Source organism: Anabrus simplex, chromosome 2, assembly GCF_040414725.1.
Source record: "Anabrus simplex isolate iqAnaSimp1 chromosome 2, ASM4041472v1, whole genome shotgun sequence".
Lineage (NCBI taxonomy): Eukaryota > Metazoa > Arthropoda > Insecta > Orthoptera > Tettigoniidae > Anabrus > Anabrus simplex.
The window spans coordinates 1,122,911,785-1,122,935,767 of NC_090266.1; the positions used below are offsets into that span (position 1 = coordinate 1,122,911,785).

The 23,983-nt window shown below is 37.9% G+C and overlaps 1 protein-coding gene across 3 annotated transcripts in view; it reads right to left on the reverse strand.

Annotated features, from left to right (window-relative positions):
* Positions 1 to 6,275: 6,275 nt before the first annotated feature.
* LOC136863339 (17-beta-hydroxysteroid dehydrogenase type 6) overlaps positions 6,276 to 23,983 on the reverse strand; it is a 246,628-nt gene continuing 228,920 nt past the window's right edge. For all 3 annotated transcript variants that reach the window (XM_068226402.1, XM_068226401.1, XM_067139724.2), the window contains one exon: positions 6,276 to 6,556. In XM_068226402.1, coding sequence (XP_068082503.1) covers positions 6,380 to 6,556 — 177 coding nt within the window. In that variant the 3' untranslated portion in view covers positions 6,276 to 6,379. The remainder of the gene's footprint in view (positions 6,557 to 23,983) is intronic.

Below are 23,983 nucleotides of genomic sequence, written 5' to 3' on the forward strand. Positions count from 1 at the left end.
TTTTTGAAATGCGATTCGGCGATCAATAAAAACTTGATCACACTTGGAATACCACCAGGGGTGTATTGTTTTCTTTTTAGTGGAATCACTTCTTAGGTTGTTTTGATAATTTTGCTTCAGAAGTCCGTCGAGTTGTTCACTGGTTTTTTTATCCCATTATTCCGCAATTTCGTTTCTTGAACTTTGGATGCGTCAAATTTTGGGATGTAATGTTTTTTCTGGACTCTCTTCGGCAAAAATTACATTTTGATTCTTGTAAGGAAATGATCCGAATCAATGTTTGCCCCTCGTCGGAATTGAACGTCATGGATGGTTCTGTAATGGGCATGGGAGAGGGCAACATGATCAATCTGGTATTTAAGGAGATGTTGAATGGTGTGCCGAACTAAGCCTGCCCTGGTGATGCATTTCCTTTATTCCTACTTTTCCTTGACTGTGGTTGTCGCCTTTAGCGATAACATTACCCGAATGTGGCGTGAAACTTATAGTTTCTCATTGAAGATGGCGCTCTGCCATCTGTGTTGATACACAGTCTGTCTCTCGCTCTCCGAGTGTTAGGTTGGTCTGCTCGTGATACCAGCAATGGAGCGATGGAAAATAACAAGCAAACTGGGATTTGAAATGTGCTTCTTGATCTACGATTGGCTATTATCGTGGATTTACTTGTTTCAACGCTCGGCTCTCTGCTGGTTGACATAAATATTTCGAGATTCCAGACTGCTGCTCCCAGGTATTTCATTTTATTTCATTTCACGTACCATAGTTACAAGAACGGTTCTATGTGATTGTATTTCCGTAGTCTTTTAATACCTGTCTTTGCAGGCCCTTAGTTAATTAATACTGTGTGTGTTTTAAATTTGTCTTTCTTTGCGTACACACGCGCGAGAGCGGAGAGTGGTATTTACCTATCTGTTTGTTTGGACCTGTGTGTTTGTGGGTTTTGAGACCATGCACTTCTGTTTCCTCATCGTTTTGAATCATGGCTGAGTATTGGTATATTGTATGATTTGACGCTGCGGGGTTTAATCCATGCTTGTCCACGTGAGGCAATTTGGATGTCCCGGGTAGCGGATCGACGAAAGTTGTGATTGCTACGATTTTATTTGGACCAGCCTTGTCTATTTATCCGGCGGTCCAGCATTGTACCTGTGGTGTCCGAACCAAGCTCGTGAGTCCATGATATCTGTCGCTATCCTGCGCTAAAGTATACGTCGCGTGCCTTGACACACCGGCCTGGTCTGGGTCGATTTTATATTGGGTCTCTCTTCTTGTTTATACGTGTGTGTGCGTGCCTGTGGTGTCTGCCTGTGTACGGTTTATATTACACTCCGTATCTCGTAACCTTAATTTTAATTTCTTTCTTTTCCTTTTCGTTTTAGTTGGCCGGTTTGGGCCATGTGTGGTGTGCTATTTTGTATTTCTAAGCCGTTATCTGCTCCATTGTCGGCGATTAGTTTTTGATTTTGTAACTGTGGCAACATCATTTTGTTCTTTTGCTTCTGCTCCTCTGGGAGGCTGCGCTTTGTCATTGTTGTTGTGACGCTCTAGCATCGTGTGGACACTCGTTGATATGTGCGCGGTCCGAATTTGTAAGACTGCATTATCCCCTTCGTGGTTCCATTTTCTGATTCCTTCGATAACGTGTTCCACGTCACATTATTTTTCTGAAACGAGTTTGTATTTTTATGTGGCCATACGGAAGTGAATACTGCGATCGTATGCACTGTCGCCGTGTAACACAAAACTTAATATGCCATTGAACGAGATCCTACTTGATGTTCTATTTTTCTGCAGTTATGTAAGTAATTTTTAATGCAGCTACCCATTTTGCTTTCATATTAATATTGTGTGTGTTTGTAATAAACCCCATTCTGTTATTCATGGGGGATTACGGGTTCTTGCCTTTCTGTCCGTTCGCTCTCCTTTTGTCTACGTACGGGTCCAGCTCCGAACTGTGTTAGTTCGTTCCAGTCCATCCACTTCAATTTATGAAGAGAGATGAGTGAGGTAATTATCTGCGCGTATATGTCGTGTATTGTGTCGATATGTTATGGTAGCAGGGTAGGGGGTTTTAGAATGGGATATCGCCAAGTTCTCTGTTTGTACGCAGGTTTCCTGAAATGGATGGACATAACTTTGAGGTTAAATTGATGACAAATGTCTACCAATCGTGTGCCGTTGGTGTTCGTGTTTTGGTGTGCGGAACGTTTGGCGATGATTTTTCGGTTGATTTTTTCTTTGCCAAGTTGAGCATTGAAATCTCTCATCAGGATTTTTACGTCATCTCGATGAATGTTATTAATAATTTTTTCTAGTTTTTCCCAAAATTTTTCAACATTTTCAGCTTTTGCTTATTGTGGATGTTAGTAAGTGCATGAGCATTGACAAGTGCGTATTTCTTGTTGGCGCACTGGATGCGCATGGTCATAATTCGATCATTAATGTGTGTGACTTCCTTGACAGAGTTAAATATGGATTTGTGGACAAGAAAATACATTCCGAAGATTGATGTATCTTTCGCGACTCTCTGTAATATATTGCTCTTGAAAATTCGGTAATTCCCATAGTCCATAGTTTCGATGCCTGTTATCCTAGTTTCTTGAAGAGCGAGAATGAGAATATTTTGTCTGTCAATTTCTTGTGTGAGATTGTGCAATTTTCCTGTTTGAATTAGGGTATTGATGTTTAGAGTTTCAATGAATGTTTTCTGTTTGTATGGAAGGTGACCAGGGATCTCCGACACTCTCAGCTGTGCCTGCCTGGACTCCCCAGAATCTGAAAGTCCAGTTGCCGACCGTTGACGGGTGGATTGTGTACCACCTGAGTAGAGTTGTGTCTGTTTGCACAGTTCATGTTTGCTTGTTCTTGACTGGTTTGGCCTGGTGACTGCCAGGACCAGATAGATCCAGAGGTTGATGAGGCCTTTGGAACGTGTCCTTTCCAGGCAAGCTCACTGAGCTAACACACGCTGACCATTAGCCGCTGGATACCAGTACCGACGCTAATGGATTTAGGTTGCATCAAAGATAATTCTTCCACCTTCTTCGTGTTGGGAATTATATTCCTCTTCCGCCGTTGTAGCTGTTGACTATCTTTGCATTATTATTATTATTATTATTATTATTATTATTATTATTATTATTATTATTATTATTATTGTTCTGGGGTTTCTGTGGAACGCAGAGATGGTGAATGAAGGTGCTGGCTTGAATGGGTCTAACTACAATATCAAAATTAATTTAAAACTTAAAATGAAGGTTATATTTTCAGAACTTCAAACTTGAGAATTTTTCATAATAATGAAAAATCTGGTACAATACCAATCTTAAAACAAGACAGGAAAAATCCAAGATTATGAACTTTAACAATTTTGGGCTTCAAGCCCCTAGTTTACAGTGTCAGAGATACCGTATTCAATTTACAAAATCATTAATTCAAACTAAGGAATCATTTATCCAAGGGCAGAAATCCCCTCAATTCAAGAGCATTAGCTCCCTTAGTTTATTTTGTTGGGAAATCTCAATTTATTAACGTAACGATTAAGGGGACATGTCCGATGGCAAGGGACTTTACTGTCACAAGTGTTGTTGTTATTATACATTTTGATTTTGATTTTTTGAGCATCAGATGTGCTGGGGATTTATTAAAGTGGAAACCTTGGTCATCAACTACTGTACTTAATTGTGTTCAGCCTTCAGCTTAGAAATTTGGATGATCATGGGGTCATCAACCTCAGTGACTTAGATTAGGGCCATCTGCCATTATAGCATCATTTTCCTTACGGTCACCATCCACAATGACTTTAACGTAAGTTACAAATTTAGATGTTGGTCCATGGCATAGTCGCAGGTCACATCAATTCAATTAAGGGTCCATACCGTACAACCACTATGTGGCACATACAGATTGGACTGCCTTAATTATACCAAGAGTCCAGAGCTCGTGCTGCGGAGATGGATCGTCACGAATCATTATGATGGTACATGCAGTCTCGCGTGGAAGCCGATTTTAGGGATCTCCAGACATTCTTTATTTCACTCTTAGATTAAGACATTGGTTTCTAGTAAGGATGCCCCTCAGGCATTTGAGTTAAGGTCTCCAAAGCCAGTATCTCTCATCATCGTTATTATTATTGTTATTATTTTTATTACGAACAAAACTGAGTTCGTTGTTAAAATGGCATGTGTCTCTTCGACCTCATTATTTAAATTACTTAAATAAACATCAATTTTCTTTGACTCGATTCCTCTCATTTAGTAGGTAGATTAAGTTACTGAAACCCGCCTCTTACCCTAGCAAGTGACGAAGAACTGTAGACAACCAAAGAGAAATATTTCATGCCGTTTTGCTAATAGGTAAGGAAGGTAGGTATCCTGCAAAGGACCTTAAAGGGTTCAGTAAGTCATAATGACGTCCTGACCACACCTACAGTTCACCTGGCCGATTGGACTCCTCAAGAGGAGCCTGCAAGGAGCATGTGTGAGGTTGAGTTAGCGTTCGTCTGCAAGGTTAGGTTAACACGTCATAGTGACGACTTAACCTCACCTACAGTTCACCTGCCGATTGGGTTCCTGCAAGGGGAGCCCGTAAAGAGACTGTGTGAGGTTAGGTTAGCGTTCGTGGTCATGGTTAGGTTGACGTCATAGTGACGTCCTATCCTCACCTACAAGTTACCTGACCGATTGGGCTCCTCAAATGGGGGCCTATGAGGTTAGGATTTCCCTCGTTGATAAGCCTATGATGTTATTATGACGTCTTAACCTCACATAGAAGTCAAAGCCCCAGATCATTACACCCGTAGTCCTGGCCGATTCGGCTCCACCGAAGGGAGCCTGTGAGGTTAGTATAACTCTCGTACGTAAGGTTATGACTTTATTGTAACGTCTTAACCTCTCCTATGGGTCATTGCACCCATCGTTCAAGAACACTCATAGTCATACTACTAGAACAAATTGTTTTGGAACCCTCATAGTCTTACTGCTAAATTAAAATGCTGACTCAGAATGGAAGAATGCTATTCTGCATTAATTTTTCCAGATCATACTTTGCTCATACTACTCATCTCATGTAAAGGTCAAGCACTAATTTCGGTTCGTGTTCTTGTAATGTCTATGTATGCTCTAAGCCCTTAAATTACCCGATAATTACATCGCATTCTCACGAAGGCCAATTCTGATCAACGAACGTGGTCTTTTGAAATGAATAATCACGTTCCTCTGGTTCGTATTCCATATAAAACTGTTGGCCAAAAACCACGAAATTGTAATTTGACAGCCCAAAACCAGAACGTAATATTTTTACTAATACGGCCGATATAAGTAAACACTTATCATAATAAAATTTATTCGTATCTAATCCATTTAATACCGAGAGCATGACTTAATACAAAAATGTGTACATACCATGCACTAAACATTCTTCGTATACCACTCGTACTTCTCAGAAGCAAGAACAGAAAATTACTTTGATTTTTGAAGAGCCTATGAATCTCACTATAATATCCACGTTCATTTTCTATTGCATGGTTGCACCATTCCATTTGGTTTATATTTATTTGTATTAAGATGACTCTACCTTCTGTTTATTGCGCAAACATTAGAGGAAACTCCTCTCTACATTCGCAATATGCAATGTTGATCAGTTCAGAATACTGTTTCCCAGAATCACAAGAATTGCAATATCGCTGCAGTGATGGCAAAGATAACGTATACCTTCATCATCAAAGATATACCTTGGTTCATGATGATTTGTAGGTATTTGGTGGTAAGTTTAAATTATTGGAAGTTGACTTCCAGTCCATCTACATAACTACTAAAGACATATGTATCACACGGAATATGATCTTCAGCACGGACGTTCCCCTTGCTCTCTAAAATTGCGGATTGTCGGTAAAATCCGTAACACAGTAACCCTACGTGGATATATTGTGATACCAACAGTTAAGTAAAACAACAAGCTTCCTTCCTTTTTACATTGTGCTGATTATAATCAATATAAACAATAATTATTGTTCATGAGGATGCTCTGTCTCTGCTAATGCCACTCCTCTTCGTCAGATGGCATTACTGTTGTAGGGAGTATGAAAATACTCATTGTGCAATGTGCAAAGACTAACCCGTCAACGACGGGTACAAGAAATGAATAAACTGAAGTAAATATTGAAGGTGACACAAAAAAATTCCGACAATGTATTCAAATATTTGCATAAACATGTTATTGGTAGATGAATTTGTATGCTTTTTGCCCACTCAAATACACCGGGAGAGATCAAGGAATTAGAATAAGAAGGTTTATTTTATTTATTAACAAAATTACAAATTCAGTTCGGTCATTTCTTCATTTAACGAAGAGGTATCACGTATCTGGAGTAACATTATCTTTATCGAATTTTCTCTTCCTTCTCTTTACTCATAGCTTGCAGCTTGTTAACAATCCAGTTTCCAAGTGTTGATAATTTTGGCTGGCACAAATTCTTGACGAAATTCATAACGACAGTTGGTACATAGATTAGGAGAATCTTTATTACCCAATCAATCAAAGCGGGTGAAATACTATCCTGAAAAGTAATGGAACAGATTTAATTTAATAAATATTACAATTATGTATGGTGAAGCAGTGGAAGAAATATTCACAAAAGCGTTATAACGTTCGCATTCCTCAAATATGAAAAATGAAGGTTTTGTAAATTTCTCAGAAATATTATTCACGTTTTATTTCTATCTCTTACCTAAATATAGATCACACAGTTATTTAGTATTATGATTCAACGATATTTTTATTAAAAACGACTGAAAAGTTCATCACTCACACAAAAAGTCAATCAAGAGACTGAAGCACTGGCCTCGAAATTTTCAGCGGTTAGCGTTAGATCACTTTTGGGTATATGTCTTCAATTGAAAATATGGAATTCATTTCCTAAAACCTAAAACATACAGTGATTAAAGTTAAAGGAACAAATAGGATATTTAGGTCGATAGTGAATGTGTATTTGGGAATCATTTACTATCAGTTCAGAATAATCATTAAAGCCAAACTAATCATTATGTTACGTTACAAAAATTTTATTTTCATAACATTCCTTAATATCATATCGCGTTCTCGAAATCGATTTTGTTGATTGATTGATTGATTGATTGATTGATTGATTGATTGATTGATTGATTGATTGATTGATTGATTGATTGATTGATTGATTGATTGATTGATTGATTGATTGATTGATTGATTGATTGATTGATTGATTGATTGATTGATTGATTGATTGATTGATTGATTGATTGATTGATTGATTGATTGATTGATTGATTGATTGATTGATTGATTGATGTTTGTTGTTTAAAGGGGCCTAACATAGAGGTCATCGGCCCCTAGTAGTACGAAATGAGACGAAATGAAATGACAACTTAAAAGTCCAAAATCCTCCACTGACCAGAATTCAAAGCGTGAGGACGAAGAATGAATGGATGGACGGATATGAATTTAAAACGATCAGTGGATCCGACCCACAGGGCCTCACAGCACAGAAGCTGGCACAAAACAATAGTATTACTGACCAAGGGACTGCTTCTATAGCACGATGCTCAATCGATTATGCTTATAGTCGAAATGGGTCCAAAATCCATGTCATCGGCCCCTCATAATGGTATTTATCGCTAGGAAAGTAGAACCATGCTATGTGCAATGTTGCGGTACTAATCAAACGTAGCGGAGACTCGCGGTATTCCACACATTATGGTACTATTCACAGGTAGTGTAATAGTAACACAGACCTATGGTGTTTCTCACATTGCAGCGCTATTTATAGGCAACGCAAACCTATAAAGGCAAAGCAATCCTATGGCGTTCCTCACATAAGTGGACTAACCACAGGGACTCGTACTATCCCGGGGAATTCCTCACATAGTGGGAACTGAGCATAGGTAAGGCAGAACCATGGTGTCGCTCATATAGGGGTACGAATCACAGGTACTGTAGGACCCACCTCCTGATTCACACACTGTCGCTACTAAACACAAACCTATTGCGTACCTAACATACCGGTAGTGGTACTATGTGCAAGTAAATGCGACCCATGGTGTTCCCTATGTGATGGTACTAATTACAAGTAGTCTCATGGTTCTAATTGGATCATCCCTTGGTCGCCCCTTTTAGGCGCCTCTTACGTCAGGCAGGGGATACCGTGGGTGTATTCTACCTCTGCGTGCCCCACCCACAGGGGGGAACCGATTTTGTGAGCTTTCCACTTTTTCAATATATCTCTCTGGTGTGACATATTTTCATACTATATAGCATAGAAATAAATTTTAATAAAAGTAACATTGGTTCATGGCTTTCTAATGAGAAACGTGTAAATTCACTACACTGTCGAGAATTCTTCTAGAAGATAATATTATTATATGTTTATATAAGAAATACGTGAATACTCGAGATTCACAACATCTTACGGTGATAGGGCAGCTACCTTGGGTAAGATACACGGCCAGCAAAACGTTTCCGGACAAAACATATGTAGGTATCCACTCGAATATGTTTAATGATTGTTTAATGACAGAATATATTAATGTAACCAAGTTTCGAAGCTTTTCGGGCAACAGCGACGAGTTTATGTTCGAAGTTCAGCATCGGAAAAATTGCTTCCTGCTGTATAACATCTGCAGTGAAACATGGAGGGGCTCTGTGATGGTTTGGGGTTTTTACACATTCAGTGCAGTTAGCAGACTGCACCGAATTCAAGCAACACTGGACAAAAACGGCCACCATTCCATCCTATCTCGTTATGCTCTTCTGTCTGTACGCAACGTGCCTTTGTCCTCCAACAAAACAATGACCCCACACACGTCTCGCTATTGCATGAATTATCTGAAAAACAAAACTCTGGGAAATTGTTTTTAAAGGACTTAAATCCAATTGAGCTGCTCTGGGAGAAGTTGGATCGACAAGTCCGAAAAGAGTGTCTTCGTTCATCGGAAAAGCTGTGGGTCCCTTGCAGAATGCCTGGCAAAGTTTACCTGCATCAGTGTTAGAAAAAAACTGTTCTGAGAATGCCGAGAAGAGTTAAAAGAGTACTAGCAGCAAAGCGGGGTTTCTTTGATGAGAAGAGATTTTGATGTGTTCTGAAGATCTCTGAGGGTAAATGTGTACATATTGTCTATTTCTTGCTCAGATGTTATGCAAAACGTAGTTTTATTGTAAAATATTAGTTTTATAATAATTATATATGTGTCAATCCCTTGTATAGGTATGTTGTTTTCTTTTAATCTCAGTCCAGTCTTTAACAGTTCAAAGCGTGTCGGGAAACGTTTGGCCGGCAGTGTAGGTGTCACGTCACATGTTAGTTGTAATAGTTAACACTCGAATTGTTCAGCACCAAACATCAGAGGCTACAAGAAAAATATCAATGTGTTAACAGTATAGTCACCTGTACATCATCTTGCTAATCAAAATAGAACCATTTTATGAAATCGAGCGTTACAAAAATATTTGTTTTCGGATTTCAGCGTGCATAACATTTTTGGGAGCGATCCAGTATACAGTATATTTTTCGACACACGCGGAAACGTATTAGGTTAGGCTGTTTAAGTTAAAAAACGAAATGTTAGTCCCAGAATATTTCTATTAAAACCATTACTGTACTATTACCAAGCGTCACCAGGTAAAACTCTAAGTACATTGTTTAAAATCTACAGTAGCTTAAGTTATTATGGTGTCATCACTGCCGTGAATACCAATTTGGAAATATGTGCGAATGTGTGGTTGAATATATTCATTTTCAAGTGAATTAAAATTTCATATTCTTTAATACCCGAATTTTTTATTTATTTACTTACTGATTTATTTATTTATTTATTTATTTATTTTATTTTATTTATTTATTTATTTATTTATTTATTGGTTTATTTATTTGTATGATCAATTTGCTTGTTATATTCCCACTTAGTTATCAAGTAAGTTCATAAAATAGTAAGGTAATACAGGAGTGGCGAAAGATGTTAAAGGAGAGAAACCTTTACAAACCCTTAAGGATTGGGACAAAGAGAAACGTAGTGTAAATAGATTGCTTAGCGTTCGCTGATGACATAGCTCTGATGACAGAAAATTTCGAAAGTGCAATAGAACAGATCAATGTGTTGAAGGGAGTAGCAGAACAAACAGGTTTACAAATTTCCTTTCAAAAGGCAGAAGTAATGTCAAACATCAAAGATGATACGGCACAACTAAACTCCAAACATTGAACTATAAACCGTTCAATAAATTTAAATACCTTGGGTAATTGATCCAGCAAAATGGACTTGGCAAAGGGGCCATAGCAGCAAGAAGCAAGAAAATGAAAGTTACTTTACAAACCACCCACAACACAGGCTATACAAGAAAAAAGTGCTCTTTGTCACTATAAAACTGTCATCAAACCAGTATCGCTGTATGCATCTCAATGCCTTATCCTGTCCGAGAAATGATTGCTCGCGGATTTAGAGAGGAAAGAAAGAAAGATGCTACACACCATACTTGGCCCAAACTACAAAAATGGCATCTACATTAGATAATCCAGGCAAGAAGTGTACTCTAAGATAGAGAAGATCACGGACACAATGCGTAAAGGCGGAGTTCGCTTCTACGGTCATATATGACGGATGATCGACTCTCGATGGACGAAACGTATCTTCAGTGTATTTGACTAAAAACCAAAAAAACGGCAATGCCCTGGTACGTTAATATCAAGAAAGATCTTAAAGAACTAGGTATACAAGCAGAAGATGAACAAGACTGGAATATTTTCAAAGCAGCCATCAAGACTTTTGGGACTTTCCGGGACGAAAAACGGGCAATTGGTGTGAAATGGACAGAAGAACGTCGTGCTAAATACAGTGAGCTAATGAAGACGATGTGGATCAAGCGAAAACTATAAAATAAGGCTTACCGTGGTCCCTAGTTGGGTGATTAGCGAAGTTGAATGAATTAAAATACGTTGTAATGTTGGTGATTGGTTTCTTCCTTTTTTTTTAGCTCGGGTAACGAATGTCTTCACCGCACGCCACTTTCCCCCGTGTCAATCTATTCAATATTTACCCAATTTCGCTACGGTAGCCATTGCTATGAACAAAATATTGCTCACTTACATAGTTCTTGAGTAGATGGTCATAAGTGTCTTGCCTCCTGCACTTAATGAAAAGTTGGGAAATTCCGTTGAGCTGCAACGTTTCAGTGTCCACTTCATTCAATTTCAAATTATCAAAAATCCACCCGTGCATTTCGTAGGGGGCTGGTCCTGGAATGTCTCGTTCTGTGAATGTGATGACGATTCTAATTTTCCGTTCTACCTTCATCCTGCCAGAATGTATTTATTTAACTAAGATTTATTTATTTATTTATTTATTATTTTTATTTATTATTTTATTTATTATTTATTTAACTAAGATCCCTGGCCGAGGTGGTAAAGGCGTTTGCATTTTAAAAACGTTCACAGTAACAAGCCAGAATCCGTAACATCGAAGGACCTGGGTTTCATTCCCCGTCAGGAGGTCGAAAAATTTAAGGAACGCGATTTCCATTTCCGGAGGTGCACATGGCTCTGAGGTTCACTCAGCCTACACAAATAGTGAGTAGTAGGTTAATTCCTGGGGGCAAAGGCGGCCAGGCGTAGAGCTAACCTCTGTATCTCATTTAGTGCCGAGGTTACGGATAGTGGTAGCCTTTACATTCCACCCTTCCAAGTGCCTTCATGGTCTTTACGAAGATGACTTTGAATCTGGAAGATTATAATGTGCAAAACAATTTAATAAAGCAAGCTTTCCCCACGTCAGTGTAAAGCTACACACATGTGCACATTTGCTCGAAATACGTGTTGCTCGTGCTAAGGATTACGCTCAACTGTTCCTCGCACCATACAACGAAATGTTGCTTTACGTCCCACTAACTACTTTTACGTTTTTCGGAGCAACGAAATGTTGGCTGGAGTACAGTATTTATAAAAAAGAGATTATAATCGCAAGAAAAACTGACCTTGTATAAATATTCGGGTGTGATTTATATTGCGCTCGATATCAATAGACATGGTATTATTTTCCTATATTTACTCATTCAAAGAAAACTGACACTTTACAAGTTTCGTGTTACAATGTACAAATACACGGTGTTGAAGCGTGCAACGTACCATTCACAGTTTCTTGGATGGGATCGACAGAATTTCCACTAAGAAAGGTAAAGTTCCTGTTATTCAGTAAAGGGTAATCTATTAACATAGTTCAACAAGTTTAATGCTTAAATTTTGCCGAGTGTTTGCCGTGTTCATTGAGTTTCTTTATCATCAGACGTCCATTGATAATATAAGTCGTGATCAAAAAGTTTCCGTTTGAGGGCATTGCTGCAGTGGACATGAAACGTAGTGCGACTCCGATGCGGGTATATAAGCACAGTCATGTAGGCAAACCTATTAGTGTGGCAGTCGTGTCGTGCGTTAAATGCGGCCACGTGAACTATGGCGACGTTAATACCAAGTGCGTCCGAACAGGCCCAACGTGCTATCATTCTTTTCTATGCTGCCAAAGGACAAACATCGGTGGACATTCATCGGAGAATGAAGACTATGTATGGGGCAGCATGTCTGTCGAAAACCACCGTTGTGGAATGATGCGCGGAGTTCAGTGTGGGTCGCGTTTCGACACAAGACGCCGGTCGATCTGGGAGGCCAGCTTCATCCATTACGGACAACAACACGCGCGCGGTGGATGACACTCGAACACCCGCCCTATGGTTCTGATCTCTCCTGATGCAATTATCACACCTTCGGGCCCCTAAAAAGGCCTTGAAGTGTCGAAGATTCCTCTCAGAGGAGGATGTGCAGCAGGAGGTTACGGACTTCTTCACGCAGCGGGACACGGTGTTGTATCACACGGGGATCTTCAAGCTGGTGCGTCGGTGGGATGAGCACCTCAATGCTCACGGTGATTTTGCTGGTTGTCATCCTGATTCAGGACTATGCGGCCGTCCACCAGAAACGTTTTGATCGCCCCTTATAGCTAGCCTCCAAATAGCGAATGAGTCTCATCACTAGTGAAGACACTGATATTTACTGTACAATATAAGTACAAGAATACTGTAAATGCAATAACAAATAGACATACAGCATGTCTTAAAATAAATATTCTAAGTAATGTTATTCCCGGTAAACATGATTGGAGTCTGGCACCCGGCCGGGTCGGAGATTTTCCCTTGAATGTTTACTTCCCCTGGCTCCGAGACTGGATGTTTGTACTGTCCCCTTCAAAAGTGGAAATAATTTAAGGGAGAATGATTTATTTCATCAGTGAGTTGAAACGTTATTTCGATCGCCAGGAGGGTGAGATTTTACACTCCCGTGCTAGCGTGAACAAGTCGCCTGCGAACCGGTTTTCCCAACCTACCAAGAGAACGAGGAAGCAGGGTGAAATTCCTGTTAGGTGTCTTTCAGACGCATGTGTGTGGGTGCCGCGTGATCGGGCGGGCAGCGTGATTATAATCGATCAATAATTGCAAGGTCGTGTGACGTGAAACTAGGGCAGCCAATAAAAATGACAACCTTCACAGGAATGCAACAGATCCACCAATCAGATATAATCAAGAGGCACACCTCCGTCTTAAGACAGTGAATTTATGGTAATTCCAAAGGAAATTTTATAGATGGTTTTTTACTTCTAAACACTTGATTTGAGCGTTACTCTGAATGCAGCTACGGTCGAGACTGGACGTCGTTTGCTTTACTGGTAGACTTTGCATTAGAGAAGGCACTGAGGACTGAATAAACTGCAATTCAAGCATTTGAAAAACTTCTCTACGATTTATTTATGACTGTCATAAGATAAGTGTCCATCTCCAAATTATTAAACATCGCGTGTGTATCCTGGACTATTGCTAAGACTTTTATTAGTTTCAGCTTTTCTACGAGAACTCAGAAGAAGGAAGGTCGTTGGTTCGAGCTCGCTTCAAGATGGCTATCCCTTTCCGAGATGAATCCTACTGTTTCCTGTGCACCTTCATCTCCTCCATGAGTCACTAATTATGTAAGGCGTCGGACATGGGCAAGACTTTGTTCGATGGAAGGTGATGTGATCACGTACTAGGTCATCAGCCAGAATCCAGTTAACACCAGCCACATGAGTATTCTTTAAGAATTCATCTTTCTATCTTTCTGTAAAATGTCTGTAAAACGTAGCCTTACCTTATTCATTTAGAGTTTCTATTAATTTAGCAGTAGTTTGATTTTTCATTCTTTCCTCGGTGGGAGGTAGTTTGTGCTCTGGAATGAATGTGTATTCGGTTCTATTAGTTAGAGATAAGAGTGAATGTCATCGAGAGAGACCTCAACTGTCCTAAAAATTTAAGACAGCAGGAGAAATAAAAGTAAATGACCTCCGCGTTAATCTTGAATGATTTTGAAATAGTTTGAAAATTAATTGAGACAGATTAGGACAGTGTTCTGGTGTTTTTCTTAATTGAGACAGATTAGGACAGTGTTCTGGTGTTTTACTAAGTGCCAAATTTCATTCTACGATTATACGACATTTCTGTGGACTTTAGTTCGTTTAGAGTCATCTGAATAATTTCGTACGATAGCTTTGCAAGCGTGATTAGGCACGGTCAATAAATATAATAATAATAATGAGTAAAAATAATTAAACCTAATTACGGGTTATAATTTGAATAAGGTCATGGGTTTAATGTTGGTTTGTTCTTGGAAAGAATTACCGTGTGCTCACTTTATGTAAAGTAGGCCTGGAACATGGCATCCTCCGGACGGAGTAATGATGAATTATACGTATATTTTACTGTGCTATTAATTCGATTATGACTTGCAGATGGACATTATATTTTGTGTGATAATTTATGCATCCATTAGAGTCATTTTTGGAAGAAATGTGTCACTGGACATGATTTCTTCGAGCTTGAGTGCAGATTAATCGAGAGCCACGATATAGTAGGAGAATAAAAATAAATGCCGCAACTCATGTACCTTAAGCGCGTATTCTAATATTTTGACCTGTGCTGTAGGTATTTTACTTGCTTATTTTGAGTGATTTCTATTTAAAGGATTCCCTTGAGCATCGTTGTATAATTAATTTCTGCATAAAAGTGATAGCCTCAACTCTATCACGTCCTAGATCGATACCTGGAATATACATGATATTGTCATCTAGAGAATGATTTCCCTAATTTGGAATAAATCCAAAATTTAATAATAATGGGTTAGTGTTCGTGTAAATAATGTTGTAATATTGTCGTATACCTATGTGTGAATGTGTGATGTGTGATTTGATTATATTCTGTGTTTTGTGAATTTTCTTGAATGTTTTTATGATGATGTTCTCCACTGCGCGCGTCAAATTTTGACCGATTTACGTTATTTTCGCGTGTCCGTGATTTGATGAATTATGAATATTTAGAAGATTTTATTATAATTTAAGGTAGATTAGGATCTAATTCACTAAAATAAATTGAATAAGAGAAGGCAACGTCCGTGGATTGATGTCACGAGGCTGAAATTTTAGTTATTGTACAGTCACTTATTGCATAATAGCGAGTAACGTTTAGGTTGATATGAGATCAAATAAGAATTAATTATGAGAAGTTCAGTCACTTAATAATTATAAAAATGAATGGATTGATGAAGGGAAACTCTAAGGAAGACTTATTAACCACAATTTCTTGAATTAAACATTTTTCAATAATTTTAATAAGGGAAAGAAAATGATCATTTTCTTGTAGAATTAAGTGAGATCCAGAAGGAATATTTTAATTTAAGCAATTTAATTATCATTATTGGAGAGAGTGATACCAGATAGTATTTTGATTTTCAATCCAGTTTATAGTAAATTAATGATCCCTATTATTATTATTATTATTACAGACAAGAACATTCGTTGAGCTTTAATTTGATCAAGATTCCTTATAGACGATAGCACGAGGAGAAGAGATTTTCAAGAATTAGTCCCAGATTTTGTAAATTTAATTGTTTATTGGAAGAGTGATTGTTTTTAATAAATGTATAAACCTATTTTAGCTTCTTTTCATTTGTCGCTAGTCCTTCATCTATTCCTGCCTTTAACATTTTCTGCACAGCCGATAAGCGAATGGTCTACCTCTGAGACTCTCGCTCACCGGCGAGCTGAGCCCGGCATGATGGGGGCAGTACTGTCCCCAATATTCCAGCAATTCACACACCACACACAACATTATCCCTCACCACATACACGGCAGATGCCGCCTACCCTCATTGGAGGGTATGCTTTACAAGGGCTGCGCTAGGCTTGGAATAGCCAAAGGAAATTATTAAAACATGGCTATATTGCTGATGCGTTTAACAGATCATTTCAACTCAAGTAACAACAAGCCACAGCTTTACTCCTTATTATATTAGGAATGTATTGAACCCAATTGGTTTGAATGTCATTGACATATAACCAATACGTCGTGAAAATCAAATATGGAGAAGAATATTACGTATTGAAATAGGATGAGTGCAGAAATCCGACAAGCCGAATCATGTCTCCAGAGCTACACGTGTGAGGGATTGACGGATGTTGTATCATATAGGTCACTGGAACTTTCTGTTCAGTAGAGAGAGACTTGAGAACGATATGAAACAGAGCTAAAGATATCTACCGGCGGAAAATTTTTACCGACGAATCACAGATCACCGCGCAAATCAGTAATTGGAATGATAGGAGTAGTACGAAAATAATGACATTAAAAAGGAAGATTGAAGTCCAGAAGAAAGGATTATAAAATGCAAATAAGGCACTTATACATGATTATAAATTAAGTTAAAATATCCTGGCTGCTTGTGAAGCTAATAGATGTGATAACCAGAGACAGGAAGTATGATGTAATGTAAAGGGGAAGCCCTGATATACGTATATACCAGGAAGTAAGCAACCGGCGGATGACGCCAAGCGCTAACGAGGAGCTCACTCTGATGTTTTGAATTGAACGGGTCGGTCGCGTTGTACGAACGTCGTTTGGAAAACGTGGGGTCAGTTCGTTGAGCATTTTTGTAGGCAGAGAAAATGACTGTAATATTGGAAAAACGAACTTATTCCGCAAGGATTTTCCCATAGGGGAAATATTAAGGGTTGTTTTTACAAACTGATACGTAAATAGCTGTGTGAAGTAGTAAGCCCTTTGTTGTGAGAGCAAAGTGGAATTTGATAAGTAACGAAGTCGTGAGATAAATCAGAACTTGTACGCAGATCTTTATTGTTTGAACTAATATTAACTACTAGATTCCGTTGGAGAATAGACTACAGGACTGAAATATTACGCAGACGGAATGTGAAAGGGATTATTTCATTGTTTTTTTGTCTGTGCTGAGTGATAATTGATACTGTCTGTTTTCCTATGCTCAGTGTATTTTGTCTTGTGCGGAACGCGAGCTGCAAAAATGTGTCGTGAATCGTGTCGTTTCGGGACAGTGCATATCAGAAGCTAACCATGGAGAAGAACTCTAAAGACCGCAGCAATTCCAGTGTTATGATGGTGTGGACGTGGCATCGTTGGGCTAACCTGATGGCCTAAATTGGCGCATTGCTCAATCATGGAACGACGCGAACAAGGATGAGTATATCTGATTTAATTTAATCTCTGAACAATAACAGCTCGCTGTCGTGTAAACTTGTATATAGTTATTTATTCATGTAACGTTTGAATTTATTTGAATTAATTACGTAGCAAGAGTCAGCTAGTTTAGACTAAGTTATTTGTGGTACTAATGTCTTGGGGATGTTTATTATTGTGTAAATAGTTCTAGAGTAGTGGTGATAATTTTATCTTCAAAGTATGATCTTGAGCGCGTGTCGAAACAATATTCTGTACTAGCAATTACCCGCGGTTTCGCTCGCGTGGATTTCGTAATTTGATCAAAGTAATCGTTCCTTGGCATTGTACTAAGACATTATCTGATAATTCCTAAAGTATAAAACTTACCCAAAAATGAGTTTCATTCACCCACTACCTTTTGGGGCTAAGACCACCATACGACATAGAACTGTACATGTGAAGAACAGTCTTCTCTCAAGTAGAAAAATAAATACATGTTTCTCTATTATTAAAGTAGATTCCAAATACCTATTCCCACCTCTGTAACATCTTCAGTTTTTCAGATGGACAAACGTATCCCCATAAAAAGAATTCAACCCCTTGATCTGTCCTTCCCCCACCCTCACCCCCATCTAAATGGATTTTCCGAAAGTAAAAATACATGTTTCTTTATTTTTAAAAGAGGTTCCAATACCAATTTTCACGTCTGTAACATCTTTAGTTTTTAAGATATAAGCATCCTCATAAAAATAATTCAATTATTTTTCACTTCATTTCACACCTTGTTAAGTGCCTTCTCCGAAAACAAAAAGGTACAGGTTCCTGTATTTTTAAAGGACTTTCCAAATACCAAGTTTCTTTTCTCTAAGATGTTCAGTTTTTGACATAATGTAGATATACCGGTACTTATTTTAGAAATTCACGCGCTTTTCCAATTAATTTTAACCCCTTAACTGGATTTTCCGGAAACAAAAAATTACATGTTTCGTTATTTTTAAAGGAGATTCCAAATACCATTTTTCATGCCTGTACGTCTGTAACACCTTCAGTTTTTGAGATAAATGTATACTCATAAGAAACATTCAAATTCTTCTTCTTCACTTCTTGCCACCCATCTCCCGCTTTAGGTGGACTTTACAAAGACAAAAAATAAGGGTTCCGTTATTTTGAAAGGAAATTCAAAACACCAACTTTCACGTCTGTAACAACTTCAGTTTTTATGATAAAGTATCCTCATATGCATATTTCAACTCCTTATTTACTTATTTTCAACCCCACACCCCTTACGTCGATCTTCCTAGAAAAACAAATGCGTGTTTCTTCATTTTTAAAGGAGATCCCAAATACTAATTTTCACGTCTGTAACATCTTTATTTTTTGAGATATAAGTATCCTCTTAAACGTATATCAACTCCATTTCACCCCCTTCCCCTTCCTACCCGTTAATTTGATTCTCCCTCCCAAAAGTGCGTGTTTATTTATTTTTAAAGGAGATTCCAAATACGAATTTTCACGTCTTTAACATTTTTAGTTTTTGAGATATAAGTATCCTCACACAAAGAATTCAACTAATTTTTCATTTCATTCACCCACCTTAAGTGGACTATCCGAAGACAAAAGAACACGTGCTTCTTTACTTTGAAAGAAGATTCCAAATACAAATGTTCATGCCTCTAGCATCTTCAGTTTTTGAGATATAAGTATCCTCACAAAAGAATTCAACTCCTTTTTCACCCCAGCACGTTTAGTTGATTCCCCCTCCAAAAATGCGGGTTTCTTTATTTTTACGTGTGTAACCTTAAGTTTTAGAGATATAAGTTTCTCCATAAAGAGAATTAAACATTTTCAGTTCCTTTTACCCTCCCCACTTAAGTGAATTTTCCGAAAACCAAAAAATCTTGTTTCTTTATTTATAAAGGAACCAATTTTCATGACTGTAACATCTTCAGTTTTGAGATTTATGTATCCTCACAAAAAGGAATTAAACTACTTTTTCACCGCCCCTGCCCCAAATTGAATCCCTACCCCCAGAAATATGCATGTTTCTTTATTTTTAAAGGAGATTCCAAATACTAATTTTCACGTCTGTAACATCTTTAGTTTTTGAGATATAAGTATCCTCATACAAGGTATTCAACTAATTTTTCAATTAATTCACACCCCCTTAAGTGGATTTTTCAAAGACAAAAGATTACGTGTTTCTTTACTTTGATAGAAAATTCAAAATACAAATGTTCATGTCTGTGACATCTTCATTTTTTTATATATAAGTATCCTCATGAAAATAATTCAACTTCTTTTTTACTCCACCCCCGACCGTTAAGTTGGTTACCCCCCACCCAAAAATGGGTGTTTATTTATTTTTAAAGGAGATTCAAAATACCAATTTCCATGTCTGTAACCTTCAGTTTTGAGATATAAGTTTCTCCAGAAAAAGAATTCCATTTTTTTACTTCCTTTGACACTCCCCACTCAAGTGAATTTTGCAAAAACAAACAGTACCGATTTCTTCAAAAGAGCATCCAAGTACTAATTATCACGACTGTAACATCTTCAGTGTATGGGATATATGTAGTTCTGTAAAAGGAATTCATCTCCGGGTTAATGCCCCCCCCCCAAACCTACCAAGTTGATTCCCCCACCAAATGCCTGTTCTTTATTTTTTAAAGGAGATTCCAAGTACCAGTTTTCACGTTTGTAACATATTTAGGTTTGATATATATATTCTCATACTAATTTAACTAATTTTTCAATTCTTCCCCCCCCCCCCCTCCCGTTAAGGATTTTTCCGTAAACTACAGAAGACGTGTTTCCTTATTTTTAAAGCAGATTCCAAATACCAATTTTGACGTCTGCCACATGTTGAGTTTTTGAGATATACTGTAGAGACGCTAATTTTAAATATTCACCCCTTTTTTCAGTTTCCCTTAAGTGGATTTTCCGAAACAAAATTATGTTTCTGTACTTTCACAGGAAATTCCAAATACCAGTTTTCAAATCTGTAACATGTTACGTGTCTGAGGTAATTTTCAGATATACTCTTCTTAAAAATTCACCACGTTTGTCACTCCTGTTACCCCTATTCATCGGACTATCCAAATACACAAAAATACTTGTTTCTTTATTTTCAAAGGTTATTCCAAATTTCAATTTTCATGTCTGTTACATCCTCAGTTTTTGAGATATAAGTGTCCTTATAAAAGGTTTTCAACCCATTTTCCCCTTTTTTCACCTCCCTTAGTGAGATTTTCCGAAAACAAAAAAATACGTGTTTCTTTATTTTTAAAGGAGATTCCAAATACCAATTTTTACGTCTGTAAACTTTTAAGTTTTTGAGATATAGATATCCTCATTTTAAAAATTCACCCCCCTTTTCACCCCCCTTAGCGAAGGGATATCAAAAAACCCTCCCTTTGCGAGCACCTACTCGTTAATATGAATGTATCTCCAAAATTTCATTTCTTTATGTCCAGTAGTTTTGGCTCGGCGATGATGAATCTGTCATTCATTCAGTCCGTCAGGACAAGTTATTTTATATAGAGAGACTAGCAAGATACCCGTGCTTCGCTACGGTATTATACTAAAATTTATAATTGGATGCTTTAAGTGTTATATAAATCCGCCGAAATTCGCGATCTGACTCGTGTACTGAGACAATCCGCCAAAATTTGCGATCTGACTCGTTTTCTGAGAGATTAGGCAAAGTTCCTCCCATTTTTCAATCTTTCTTTCCAGCAATCGATTTCGTGCTTCCCGAGCTACGTCCGGGTATTCCACCCGGTCAGTTGGATCCCTAAATCTTTGCCATCTTTTCCTATAAGCATTTTTAATATGGGTCAAATCCATGAGGAGATCCGGCGTGGAGTCGTCTTGGGTGCGCTGGCTGTACTGAACCCGCGGCCGGACTGCATTCGTAGTCATTATCCTTCCAGGACACATTTCCAGCGCGGTCTGCACATTTTGACGACGGTCCGAGAAATTATTATTATTATTATTATTATTATTATTATTATTATTATTATTATTATTATTATTATATGTTCTGGACCCCACAGCAAGATGCAAGACCGCTACTTGGCGGTAAATTACATCTGCTGCGATTGTCATTGTTGAGAATGTGACCAGCACCATTGTCGCGCGTAGGTAAGTGTGCGGGATTTCTGGCGATACGAATGACATACTTCCGTGCATTATTGACCTTATTATAGAGGTGAACAATTGGACGGTCAATCTCATTCCTATCGTTTATTTCAAATTCGTTTAAATATTTATTTATATGCCAGGAGAATCTACTGTAATCTAAGAACGTTCTCCGAAGGAGAAGATGGCTCTTAAAAACGAACCCAGGAAAGATTAAAAATGATAGGTTTGTGATCAGAATAAGTACATCGAAAATCTATAGCCTGTTTCCAGTCATTCGACAGGGTCAGGAATGGAATGAATAAAGCCCCATCTAGCGGCGACAATGGGAATTTTGCAGGCTGCCGAAACCTGTCGCACTCTTCTGGGGCAATGATTAATGAATGACAAATGAAATGAAATTATATTGGACAGTGTTGCTGGAATGAATGATGACAGGGAAAACCGGAGTATCCGGGGAAAAACCTGTCACGCCTCCGTTTGTCCAGCACGAATGTCATATGGTGGGACCGGGATTTGAACCACGGAACCCAGCTGTGAGAGGCCGGCGCGCTGCCGCCTGAGCAACGGAGGCTCCTTATAAATACATTATGAACAGTGAAATCAATTGGTCTCACCACCTTTTACACCCTACCGCCGTTAAGTTTATGTACTCCACCCCACCCCAAAAAAATTTAAGGAAGGCGTGATTCTTTATGTTTAAAGGAGATTCCAGACATCAATGTTCACGTCTATTACCTTCAGTTTTGAGATAAAAATAATTCACCTTTTTCACTTTCACACTCCTCCCCCGCAATAAGGGAATTTTCCGGCAAAAAAATACTTGTTTCTTTAATAGTAAAGGATCTTCTAAATACCAATTATCACGACTATAACTTCTTCAGTTTTGATTTATGTATCCTCATGAAAGGAATTCAATTCCTTTTCACTCCCGCCCCCCAAGATGATTCCCCCCAAAAAGAGTTTTTCTTTGTTTTTATAGGAGAACCATATACCAATTATCACGTCTGTAGGCCCTAACAATTTTAGTTTTTATTAGATGTAAGTATTCTCATACAATTAAGTCAATTAATTTTAAATTCTTTCACCACCACCCCCCTCCACATTCATTGGATTTTCCGAGAATAGGTGTTTCTTTCCTTTTAAAGCAGATTCCAAATATCAAATTTCACGTCTGGAACATCTTCATTTTTGAGATAACAGTAGCCTAATTAAAAGAATTCAACACCATTTTCGGTCACTTTTATCCCCCCCCTCCCCCGTCCACCCAAATGGTATTACCGAAAACTAAAAATACACGTTTCTTTATTTCTAACAGAGATAAAAATACCATTTTCACATCTGTAACATGTGAAGTTTTTGAGATATACTGTATAAATTCTCATTTTATTATTTCACCCCCTTTTTAGTTCGCCTTAAGAGGAGTTTCCAAAAACAAATCACCTATGTTTCTTTACATTTACAGGAGATTCCAAATTACCACTTTTTACGTCTGTAACATTCTACGTTTCTCATATATTCTGTAGATGTAGTCTTTCAAAAAATTCACCCCAATTTGTCACTCCTGTTTAACCGCCATTAATTGGATTTTCCAAAAATAAAAAATACGTGCTTCTTTTTAAAAGGAGATCCCATATACACATTTTCAACTCTGTAATATCTTCCGTTTCTGAGATATTTGTAAACTCATTAAAGGCATTCAACCCATTGTTCACACTTTTAACCCCTCCTATTGGGATTTACAGAAAACGAAAAAATAAGTGTTCCTTTATTTTTAAAGCAGATTCTAAATATCAACTTTTACATGTGCAAACTTTTAAAGTTTTGAGATGTAGATACACTCATTTTTGAAATCCAACCCCTTTCCCCCCCCCCCCACTATTTGGATTTTCCAAACGCAACAAAAAATGTTTCTTTATTTTTAAAGGAGATCCCAAATACCAATTTTCAGGTCTGTAATATCTTCCGTTTCTGAGATTTAAGCATCCTCATTAAAGGCATTCAACCCCTGTTTCACCCCTCCTATTGGGATTTTCCGAAAACAAAAAATACGTATTTCTTTATTTTTAAAGGAGATTCTAAATACCAATTTTTACAACTGTACACTTTTACAGTGTTGAGATATAGATACACTCATTTTAAAATTTCACCCCCCATTATTTGGATTTTCCATAAACGAAAAAATACCTGTACTTTATTTTTAAAGTAGATCCCAAATACCAATTTTCAGGTCTGTAATATCTTCAGGTTCTGAAATATAAGTAGCCTCATTAAAGGC